General features: G+C 46.3%; 1 protein-coding gene across 2 annotated transcripts; it reads right to left on the bottom strand.

The window, feature by feature from the left end:
* Positions 1-4,842: 4,842 nt before the first annotated feature.
* On the bottom strand, positions 4,843-8,585 carry LOC127336687 (receptor homology region, transmembrane domain- and RING domain-containing protein 1). Of its 2 annotated transcripts, none has more exons than XM_051363528.2 (5): positions 8,379-8,585; positions 7,670-8,001; positions 7,147-7,371; positions 6,435-6,851; positions 4,843-5,897 (listed from the first exon to the last, which is right to left on the bottom strand). In XM_051363528.2, exons 2-5 carry the CDS (start codon positions 7,809-7,811, stop codon positions 5,161-5,163), a joined length of 1,521 nt encoding a protein of 506 aa, XP_051219488.1. In that variant the 5' UTR covers positions 7,812-8,001; positions 8,379-8,585; the 3' UTR covers positions 4,843-5,160. The 2 variants fall into 2 exon arrangements, with proteins under 2 accessions (XP_051219488.1, XP_051219489.1); XM_051363529.2 differs by having other exon boundaries at positions 6,435-6,839; positions 8,379-8,583.
* Positions 8,586-11,790: the final 3,205 nt, after the last annotated feature.

Here is an 11,790-nt window from a genome sequence, read left to right as displayed (position 1 = left end):
CCGACTTTGTTTTGTAAAATCTAAAAATCGTATTTTCATTTTTCACCCGATTTTCATCATTCTTATACAAATTGTAAATTGGTGCAAATTTCACGGGGTCGTGCGCCAAGGCGCACATTTAAATCTAGTAATCAATAATGCATGCATGCGCGCCAGCATCTTGGCCGACGGGCATCTCCAGAAGGATTTTCACACATTTTTTTAATCAATTTTGAAATCAAAACTCTCGGCCATAATTTAAAGTACCCGCCATCAAAATGCTGTCAACTCCGGCCATACATATTATAACGCCGCGTGAATCAAATGCAAATGGGGTGCTCCGCTGTTGCCGGTGTAGGCGGCGGCCCTTCCATGGTAGAGGGCTCTTCCATCGTCACTGTTGCCGCCGGTGTTGGAGCCGCCTATGTTGGAGCCGCAATTGTTGGAGCTTCCCTCCGGCGTTGCATTAAGGCGGCGCGTTCTCGCCGAGGTCACGTCGGGCAAGGCTGCCTATGCTATCAAGAGCGACGCAAGGTGGAGGGAGATGTTGGAGAATCAAAACATCAAGATCGAGATCGAGAAGGAACGGGTCGCCGCGAAGAAAAGAGAGGAGGACTTCGTCTTCATGACTGCCGACACGTCGCACATGGACGCGGAGGCGAAGGCGTGGCAGCATTGGTATTTATTCACCTTTTTTGGATGATGCCTCACCTATGCGCAATCGCAAGTTGTGTGCGATTCATGCTCATCTTGCTCCTTGTCAGTGTAATGGCATTCATCAAACTCGATCTCGATCCTCTTCCAATAGGCGCTGCTCGGTTGATTTGTGCCGGTGATGGGATCCATGCTAACGACCTTCCAAGAATCGCACAAACATTGGTCCTCCAATGTCTTTGACGTCACGCCTCGGCTTCCTCCACCCTTTCCTGTGGCCACGGCCTTGCGCTTGCCCTTCTTCTTCGCCGTCCCGTCATCGGCAGGAGCGACGGGATCTTCCTCCTTCTCCTTCACATCTTCTTCCTCCTCCCCCTCCCCATATTCCTCTGCCTCCTTCTCCCCCTCCTCCTCCTCCTCCTCCCCATATTCATCTTCCTCCTCTTCTTCTCCGCCCTCATTTTTTACGGTGCCGACAGTCATGGCATCGCTTCTGTCGGTGATAATTTCATGAAGGGTGTCATCGTTGTTGTAATTCTGCACACAATGCTGGGCTTGAGTCCACTACCCTATGCCATGTGCAAAAGAACATTGTCAACGACCACGTAACTCTGCTTAAGCGTCAAATCTACCGGCCATCGTTCTCTCGAACATGTTGCCGGCGCCTGGCTCGTCGGGAGTACCGAACGAGAGCGCCCCCCCTTCGGATTGAACCCGCAATTGCCGAAATCGGGGGGGGGGGGTGTGTAGTTGGGGGAGAACCTTGTGCGTGGAGTCATGCCGTTGTCGTCCTGGAAGTAGCTCGAGGTAGACGGCGACGAGCTCCACGAGTGGATGGATGGCGATGAGCTCATGTAGGGGAGGGATGGCGATGAGCTCCCTCCGGCGGTAACTAGCGGGCTGAACCCTAGGCTAGTGGATGCACGGAGCGCCAGAGCCTTTTTGAGCTCCGACCTCTGCAGCCTCTCTCGGCGCTCCGTCATTGTGTATTCCCGCCAGATGCAGTCCCTCTGCCACACACCTCCGTTGGCATGTCCTCCGGCTTCTCTTCGGCGCCGGCTTCACGCGTGGCTTAGTGTAGGGCCTCGCCGCCTTTGGCTTCGGCGGCCCCTTAGGCTTCAGCAATTTAGGCGGCATCCCCGGCGGTGAACGGTGCGCATCAGGGTTGGCCTGGGTGCGCCGGACAGTTTTTTGGGCCGCGCCGGACCCAAATCACCTTTGGGGGCCACGGATGGGCGTTGTGTTTTTGGTCCGGCCCCCCCCCCCCCCCCCCCCCCCCAAATCCGTTTGGGAGGTCTTGGGGCGTGACTGGAGATGCTCTTAGGGACGAGAACTTTGTGTCGTCCGGCCTCAAAGGGCTACTCTTGGAAATTTCATGGCATGAGGAGGAAGATAGTCCAAAGGATCGCCAACCTTTTTCGCCTTTTGGAAACGTCTACAAACCCAGGATCCTGATGGCGAACGCGGCAACCATGCACCGGAAAAGCTAGGCCCCCGGATACCCGCGACGATAATCGGCCCAAAAAATCGTATTTGAAAGTTTCAAAAAATTATGAGATATATCACACACTATATACCGCATTCATACTTACTAGTGTAAATCGGCCCAAAAATCGTATTTGTAAATGTTAAAAAATCATGAGATAAATCACGCACATACATACCGCATTAATACTCGTGTAAATTTTGCACAGTCATTACACTGTACCTTGGTCATTTCGTCATTTTTGCACAAGTTACATTTTTTTGTATTTAAGTTTCAAACTTGGCATCCGCATACCCGCATACATCCACTACATGCAAATATTTATTTTATTTTATTTTATTTATAATTTTTAATTTTACAGTTCATCGCAGATTCAGGAGTATCTAGTTCTGAAAATTTGCTTCCCTATGCCACAAGGCTCTTAACCGGCCTCACGAGAAAAAGAGAACCAGTGCCGGGGCCTCTCATTCTCCCCTCCTCTCTCTCTCTTAGCTACAGTAACTTGAGAGTCCGCTTGCTCTCCTGAGCGCTCCTCCGACTCGAATCCGGCGGCGTTGATGCCGGAGGAGAGGAGAATGGACTGCTCGGTCTGTACAACGTAGATCTAAGTGTCTTGGCTATATGCTAGAGTTTGCCTTCATGCCAGTAGAAGGGAGCGGCATGCTAGATCCGAGCGGCTGGATTTGGGGCGGTGTAGGTTTCTTGCTGGTTGTTCCTCTTGCTTCTGAGGTCGGAGTGGGGAACGACGAAGGGAGCTGACGACTCCTCAAATAAGGTCGTGGTTCGTGACCACCTCTTGGTGCGAAGCAGAGGTGCTGACAAGTTTCTTCCGGCTGGCCATGGTGGCGATGGGAAGAAGCGGAGCGGCGCGTCGACATCTGGAAGGTGGAGGGGAAAATCCAAAGCTGCTTCTAACTGGAGTTCATCCTCGGCGCCCAATGTTTAGCGGCCGACTCAAGATGCTGGCTGGCAGCAACTCCTGGTCTTGACACGGATGCGTCGTTAGGTTATGCTCAACCTCCATCGGAGGCTCTCGGAAGGTCTGGCAACGGCACTCCATTCCCTCCCTGCTCCAAGTGGTTTCGTCCCCGGAGCTGGTGAGGAAGGCCGTTGCTGGAGGCCTTGCATCAGCGGCGACCAAGGACCTGATTGCGTTTTCTCATATCTTTGTAGGGTCCTTTCTGTTTATTTTTAGGACTGGTCTGTATTATGTCTTTCTTTCGGGGATCAGTTTGTAATTTGGTTTGTAACTGCCCTCGATAAATGAAACATCTAGGCCTCTTTTCATTAGTTCATACATACTTTTGCTTGAGTTGATTTCGTGCATCAATTTAACCAGGGCCAAGAAGTCTTAACTTTAAGACCTACCAAAGCAGTAATAAAAAAGATTTTGCAACCTACATCGAATTCACTTCTAAACATTAAAATAGCTCGGACTGTTGGTGAGGAGCTGTGCCTACCTACATACGCAAGAGAAAGCGTAGAAACAAAAGTTACTGTACCTGTGGCCGTGTGGGTTACATGCTAATAAGATAATTTGCTTTCCCCTATTTGTATGAATGTTGGGTTGTGTGACCCCTGCCTGTAATATTTGCTATCTTCTCAGTTATGAGCATGTCTACTACTATTTCAGTTGTAGAGTCTCTGTTGTGTTATCTGTTGTCCCACACAATTCTCGTGCATGATGCATGTATTTTTTTTTTGATAGAGAGATCCCGAAGGACCTCAAATTTATTGATATTTAGTAAGTAGTAGAAACTTTACAAGCATGCACACAGAAAACATGAAATTACAAACTAGCCCCTGCATTATGCAGAAAGGACCTCGAGGAAGGATGAAGAAACGCGATCGGGTCCTCAGCATCCAAACCAGATGCTCCTCATGACCTCATCGGCACTGGGGATGAAACACTTGGGTCGACGAGGCCGCTGCGGTCGAAGACCATGGCCACCAGCCAGACACTGCACTGCCTCCCTTTCGGCGTCATCGCTGGGAGGTATAGGTTCGGCTGCCCTTCAGCCAGAAGAAGCGGAAGCCATACGACGGCGGCCGGAATTACCTCGCCGGAGCAAGAACCGTTGCTCCGCCACAAAGACCGCCGCAGATCAGCTCGACCACGATACACAAGCCACCCAACTCTGCTTCGTCCGCACCGTGCATGATGCATGTATGATTATAAAGTGCATTGAGAGGTGTAGAGTACCCGGGCTCTAAGTTATGCTATTGTCGGACTTTGATCAAATACAGTGTGAAGCGACTTGACACCTGAGAGTTTGGGAGCTATATCACTCTACTCCAACTACTATTCATTTTACCAGTTGTGGCTGGTTTCGGGTTGATGCTCCGGCTCAGTTGTGGCTGGTTACGTTGTGGGCCTCTAAGCAAATGGTGGGAAAAAATGAACTTACCTCGAGGAGCAGGGTGCAGACTTGAGTTTAGTCCTTACGGCATGAAGATCATCCATGGCGGGTTCATCTGCCGATTCGACAGCCTCCCCCCGGATGTCCTCGTGTTTACCCACTCTGCGTGGTTTTGCTTTGAATTCACACCCGAAACATACGCAGCGCATATCTTGGCAAATTTTAATCTTGGCGATAATGCACACTTACAAGTTGGAGTAAACTGTTGACATTCATGCACGTGCCACACTCCAATATACTACAACATAAGGAGAGCACGCCATAGAGGTGCGCCACCAAGGATCCAAGCTTGCCAAACGAGTGTTGACTAGAAGGAAGATCACCATCTCCAATCTTCATCAAGCCATCCAAATGTGGTTATATGGTTGCTGCTCTTGCCGAAGAACTCCGCTCGCCCTTCGGGGGAAGGAAGCCCCGGAAGGAGGGAGGACCACTGAAAGAGAACAAGGTCCAAGACTGCTGTATACTTGTAATAATGTACAGAAACACATAAAAAACGCCTCTCCCTCTCTCCCTCAAGCAGTTGCCTATGTTACACGCCTCGTGATGTATTCACAAGTCACGCCGTCTCTGCCTCTTGCACGCGCGGAAAAAGAAGCGAGCTTCGGCTCATCGCCATCATCAGCATCCCGGCATCGACTGGCCTGACGACGCCATGGCGGACAGGCTCGCGTCCGAGTCGCCGCAGTGCCTCAGGTAGGAGGACTGCCAAAAGGACTGAGCGCCTGCCAGGTTCAGGCTCGTCTCCGAGTCACCGTCGTGGCACAGCTGGGACTGCTGCTGCTGCAGCGTCTGAGGGGCCATGGTGGACAGGCTAGGCCCCGACTCACCGAGGTAATGCTGGCGGCCTGAAGAAGATCCGTACCCGGAATTGGAGGTATAGGACAAGCTAGCACGCGGGCTGGGTGACCCGTAGCCAGAATGGGAGTAGATGTGTGCTGGTGCGTAGATTATGCTGACTGGTGGAGACAAGTGGTTGCCAACCAGCGTGTGTGTGGAACCAAGATGCAAGGTGCCAAGGCTGGGAGAAGACATGCTTGCAAGGTCCGCAATGCTTCCGCTTATACTCGTGGCAGATGAGTTCCTGTAAAATCTTTGGGTGTTGGGAGAGTGTGAAAAAGAGTAGATACGAGATATGGATTGCGACCAAGGACGTCGGTTTATTGCTCTGGGAGGGGATGCTCCCACACTCGATCGGACTGAAGATGACGTCGGACGTAAGTGAACCGCAGAAGAAAACAACGGGGTAGTCTCCGAGGCAGGCGGGCCTGGTATTCCACCACCTGCATCTCCCTTGCATACTGGGCAGAATGATCTCCAAGATGTGAGCCACGTGTCCACACAAGCTGCATGGAACTCTGCAAGGTGATTTAAACAAAACATTAGAAAAACAACATCAGCCAGAATAGCTGATTGCATAAGAGGGATACTACGTGTTGAATACTTTTCTCTTCGCATAACTGAGCCTATATAAGGAGAATCGTCCAATTGGTTTACTGAGACTTTCTTTTTTGCAATACTAGTTGATTGACTGATATAAGTCTACAATTACATAGCTTAATGATTTTGTCAAAAATGGATTTACAGACGCGATCTTACAAGGAAATAGATATGCATCTGTGGAATTTTCAGTACCATACCAGTATTCTATATTCATATGTTCTTAAGTATCTTCAAGTGCCTACTACATGGTAACAAATGCTGAGTAGTTTAGTAAATCTATTATGCAGCAACTGACACAGCCGTTGTGCTAACAGACTCAAAACCTAGCACAAAATATTATTTTTACTTCCAAATTCGAAGATTAAAGAGTAAAGTATAGCAGATAGAGGTGACTAGTTTTTATAAACAGGCAAGGTATTACTTTTATAAAACACTATTATGGCGAGACATACTGTGATGGCAAGGCAGCACTCTTAGCTTTTCTCCAACAGTGTAGTCTTCCAAGCAAATGGAGCACATTGACGACGTAGAGTTGTCCTCTTGCACTTTTGTGAAGACAAGGCTTGGCATTGCCTTGACTAATTGACTGCTCATTCCATGAAATTCTCTGGCTTCTAGATTTCTAGGCAGGCCCTGCCTTATTCGATGTCTTCTCACGAAGAAACAAGTAGCTAAAACAGCAGACATAGCAAGCAGTAATATGAACAAAATTTCCATGATCAACCAGGCGGAGTTCTCAAATGTCGGAATTATCCACACCTCTACATCAGTATGGCCTGAAAATTTCTTCAACACCTCCCCTGTGGCCTTCGAGATAAACACGGCGTATATGTGAATACCACTTGAGCTTCCAGCCACTGTTACAGGTCCTATTTCTTCGTTAGAAAGTGTAGGAAATATATGATCCGAACAATATTAAAACGAATAGATTTACAAATGTTTTGGTACAATTTCCAAAATTATATCAATTTCTACAGTTATTTCTAGATATTTATGACCTGTATAAGTATTTGAGCTTCATCCATTACGGAGAACAGATCTGAGCGCATTTATTGCGTATCATAGCTTGTTCCATCTCTACTTAATGTGTGGCCATCTACAGGACATGAACGGTTGCCAACTAGAGAAAAAAAAACAAGAAGTGAGAGGGGCAAGGTACATTACTTGAAACTAGAAATCCACTATTTTCGTTGTCATACACTATTGCAGCTTTGAATCCAGCATCCTGCACATTTTTCACTTTCTTGTCAAATGTGCAGCCACCTCTTATAACCAAAGCAAATGGAGATGGTGGACCCTTGACTGCTTTGTTTGCCAATGCACTGCAGGCATTCAAAGGTTCAGCAGCATAAACTACACCATTAACACCTGAGCCTTTCACTCCCGGAGCTGCAAACAAATTGAAATAGCATAATGAGTCCTTGGGAAAACATAAAGCGGACTCCCAAAAAGTGAAATTAATGTAGAAGAAGAAAAAAAACAACGGAATAAAAATCAAGCTTATGTTGTTAAGAGAGTTGGCAGGACACAGACAGAATACAATAGGAAGTAGTGCAACTATGATTTTGCATGCCACCATAAATCAGCAGCACAGATTAAAAGTATGAAGCCAAACACTAACACCTAAATCTGTCATAAGCAATAGGTGGAGACGGAGCTAGATGATGGTATGATAGTCAGAACTTACCAAAGCTTGCCTCAACATCGTTGAACGACAAAGTAAGATTATTCCCCATTAGAACAACATTGGCGGCTCCTACATGCGCCATGAGGCAAACCATCGCACAGAGATAGAGAAGAAATAGCATTGCTCCTTGTGTACTCTTCATGTTATCTGTCTTGAAAACTTTTCAAAACAAAATCTAGCTTGTTTTTAAAAGGTTATAGGTGCGAAGAGACGCAATGGGAAACCACCACTTGATGCTTTAAAACTCCAGGTCCGCGTCTCCGCAAGCAGTCAATGATGACCAGAGTGTGGTCTGATTCTGCAGGTCCAGAGCACCCAGTCAACTAAGATTCCTGCAATGGAAATGGATAATGTCAGGACTCATATTTGGAATTTCGTCCTAGCAGTAAGCCAAAAATAAGGCCTGTTGGAGAACATATATTCCTCGGATCATTTGAACCAACAAATCAGAACTAACTGATGAGTGAAAGTGTCCCTTGGTCCAATTCTGTTTGGTCCATTTCAACCATAAATCCCAGTTCAAAACAAGCAAAATGAAATAAATCGATTCAGTAGCGCACGGCACTAACGGATCAGGATAAAAAGCTTGATCTTTTCCCAAGTAGCGCAGCAGCAACTTGGAACAATTGACTTGAATCGTCGACGTAGCGCAGGGAGAAGAGCAGGAAAGGAAAAAGGAAACGACAACTGTGGCGGTGCGGGTGCGGACCTGTGGGCCATGGGGACGCCGGCTTCCATCATCTGACGAGGCGGAGTCGTGGAAGGAGGGCCGGAACCGGGAGGAGGCCGGAGCAGCTGGCCGTGGCGGCGGGGATCCAAGTGGGGAGGGAGGTGGACGGACAGGGGAGGGGTTTGTTTGCTGTTCGTCTGAGCCTATCCGCCCTAGCTTGCCTCGACAAAAAATGGAACCTCTCTTTTCTGTTTTTTTTTTCTTCTTTTCCAATTTCTCTTTTCCTCCGTTTTTTATTTACTTCGAGTTCTGAGTTTAGTCAAAGTCAAGCTTTGCAAAGTTTGACAAAAAATATAAGAAGATATCAATATTCATAATACCAAATACATATAATATGAAAATACATGTTTTTATTTACTTCGCGTTCCGTGTTTAGTTAAAGTTAATCTTTGCAAAGTTTAACTAAGAATACAAGAAAAATATCAATGTCCATAATAGTATGTATTTAGTATTATGGATATTGATATTTTTTAAAATATTTGGCCAAATTTCATTAAGTTTGACTTTGACCAAACCTAGAACACGAACTAATTGTGGATGGAGGGAGTATAAGGTGGAATGATAATACTGACCATGCAGGTTTATGGTAATCATTTGGTGGCAAGAATAAAAGGAGCTGCCCTTTTCTGGTCATGCTCAAGTATAATGGTGTTGTGGTTTTAGTTCAAAGAACGGTCCGAACGGATATGCACCCACCGGTTGGTGATTTCGACCGTCGAATAGAAATGAAAAGGACAATTTGCACCAAATGTCTCTCGACCGTCGAATAAGTAGAAATGAAAAGGACAACTAAGTTCAAAAAAAATAAAAATGAAAAGGACAATTAAGGGGATTAGTAAGTGTCGGGATCTGTCGCTTGGATAACTCGGACATGCAGATCAATCGGATATGTCCGAGTTCGTATCTGTCCCTGTCTGTCTCTTTTGTGCTCGTGTCTGTACGTGTCAGACTTCTACATAAAAGAATGGTGCCTGCGCTCTATGATTGCACCTTATCCTATTCAATAGCAGCTTTTTTCTTGTTTCCTATGCTTACGAGTTTTTAACTCCCTAAGAACGAGCACGAGAATACGAGATTGCTTGCTAGCTACTAGTAGTTATCAATAACGGTCTTTTTTATTTTATTTTTCTGCTAGTAAAAGATATACAGTAGTAGAAAACATAGCAGAAACGGGTGTAAAAATATATAATTGGAAAAACGTTACACAAGGTGTAGTAAAAAGATTTAGTATGAAGAAGCAGTACAAATAAATGCAATATATATACTACTCGTACTTATTAAAAAATGTAGTCGAAGCTTATTAAATGCGGCTCTACATTAAAGATACCGTCAAAATAAAGACGCCGATTAAGTTGATGCAGAGGCCCGGGGTTATCTTTCTTTTTGAAAATAAAACACCGATTAAGATTTGAATGGTTTAAGAGCCATAGCATTTTGAAGTTTCCAAATCAATTTTGAAATAGCTGACATCTTCTGCTTTGGAAGCTAAGTCCAACCAGCAAACTAGTGTCAAATGATGTGAGGACGGGAAAACCAAGAAATGGTGTGTGGCATCACTCTCTCTAACCCTAGACGTGATTTGGGGACGATTCGAAGTGTGCCAGCGGTGATACAGACATTGAACTACGTGTTACAAATTTGGAAAAAAGCAGGGACTAATGTGCATATCTACCATGGTGGGATATCATCTCGACTTACATCCCATCATGTCCCTTGATCCATGTCGGACGGCCCAGATCTATTGGGAAACTGGTACCACACATAGCCCATGTAGCACTAGATACTTCCTCGGGCATGGCCGCATGGAGCGTTCGCGGTGAGTGGTTGGCTAGTAAAGCGACCGATCGGTGCGCGTGATCAGTCAGGGAGAAAGGAATAGTTTCCCAAAAAAATCCCTTTCCTCTCTCTTCTGTGTTTTTTTTATAAAGGGTGTTTTATTACTTAACAGGTTTAATCATTACACCCGGCCTCTGGATAACTGAGATATGCACATAGCCGATCCAATCCAAGAGTTACATCAAAAATAAAACTGAGACTCTCTACAAAGTACTCATGATAAAAACTATAAGAGCGCCTAAGGCGAAGGAGGGTGATGACACCAAACTATGTGTGTGCCAACTCGTTGGGACTCCAAGTGCAGAGTGATGTAGCAAGCGTTTTTTCCTCACAAGGGTGACTCGGGTTTATATCGAACTCTCGGGGAACCACTTGTAGTTATTCTTCTCGTCCTCTTCAAGCAACCTGAAAAGCAAAAGCAAATGCCTTGTGTCCTTAACTCCACCGTGTGGTTGTCAAGCACAAGATTTCGTGTAAGTAAAATAAAACATAAATAATAAAAACTATAAATAAATAAACTAGGAATGTAAATGCAAACTAGGAAAGTAAAATACAATTAAAGGAAAGTTCTTTTTGGGTTTTTGGTATGATTTGCAAGTAATAAATATTTTTGTATTTTCGTATTTAATTATGGAAAAAATTGTAAAAGCAAGTAAAAGGTGTTTCTTATGATTAAAACGGACCAATTGAATGTGTATTAGGCGCGACTAGAGAAGGGGGGGGTGTGAATAGGCGCACTACCAATTTTTAGTTCTTTTTCAGTTTTTATGCGGAAGCGGAATGTAAAGGTGATAGCTTTGGAATGTAAAGTGATCCTAGGATGATGCAGAGCAAAGCTACAACTAGAACAAGTAAATTGCAAGTGTAAAGGGAAAGGGATAACCAGGGAAACGGTAGCGGAGATGACGCGCGATGTGTTTACCGCAGTTCCTTCCACAATAGGAAGTACGTTTGCATTGAGGAGGTGTGGACCACTAAGGTGCCAACAGCCACAAAGGCTTCACCTTCTTCCTCGTGAACACCCCACAAAGGAGTATTCACTTCTCCACTATCAAGGCCGGTTGTCGTTGCCTAATCGACGGTACCCCGGAGGAGGGATCCTCACGAGGGGGAGAAGAAGTAGGGGCCATAGGGCGGAGTGCACACGGGACGGTGGTACGCGATTTACCCAGCTTCGGAACACCTGCACGATGACAGGGCCTACTGTTGCTTGTCTGGAATTATCTGGGCGCTTTCGCGTTGTTACAATGAGTTGAGGTTCTCTCGTGTCTAGCTCGAGATCCCTTCTCAGGGCTCCCGGGATCCGGCTTATATAGGCGCACGGATCTAGGGTTTACATGGAGAGTCCTACCCGGAATACAAGTTGCCTAACTACGGTACAATGTCTTGCCGTGTACGTCAAGGATCCACCTATTCCTAACTTGTCGTCATGGATCCGGCTTCCTTCATGGGCCTTCACGGACCTGACTCCTGGCATAGACCTCTTCGGATCCGGGTACCTCTGTAGGTCGGTCCGGATCCGGGTACCTCTGTAAGGCGGTTCGGATCCGGCTAC

This window comes from Lolium perenne, chromosome 2 (genome assembly GCF_019359855.2).
Source record: "Lolium perenne isolate Kyuss_39 chromosome 2, Kyuss_2.0, whole genome shotgun sequence".
Taxonomy (NCBI): Eukaryota; Viridiplantae; Streptophyta; class Magnoliopsida; order Poales; family Poaceae; genus Lolium; species Lolium perenne.
This window is presented reverse-complemented; position numbering and strand designations above follow the sequence as displayed.

Coding starts and splice junctions, on each gene's coding strand:
- LOC127336687 (XM_051363528.2), bottom strand. CDS start 7,811: ATGAAGAGTACACAAGGAGCAATGCTATTTCTTCTCTATCTCTGTGCG. Junction 7,372..7,669: donor CGATGTTGAGGCAAGCTTTG/GTAAGTTCTGAC, acceptor ATTTGTTTGCAG/CTCCGGGAGTGAAAGGCTCA. Junction 5,898..6,434: donor AGTGCTGCCTTGCCATCACA/GTATGTCTCGCC, acceptor ATCACCTTGCAG/AGTTCCATGCAGCTTGTGTG.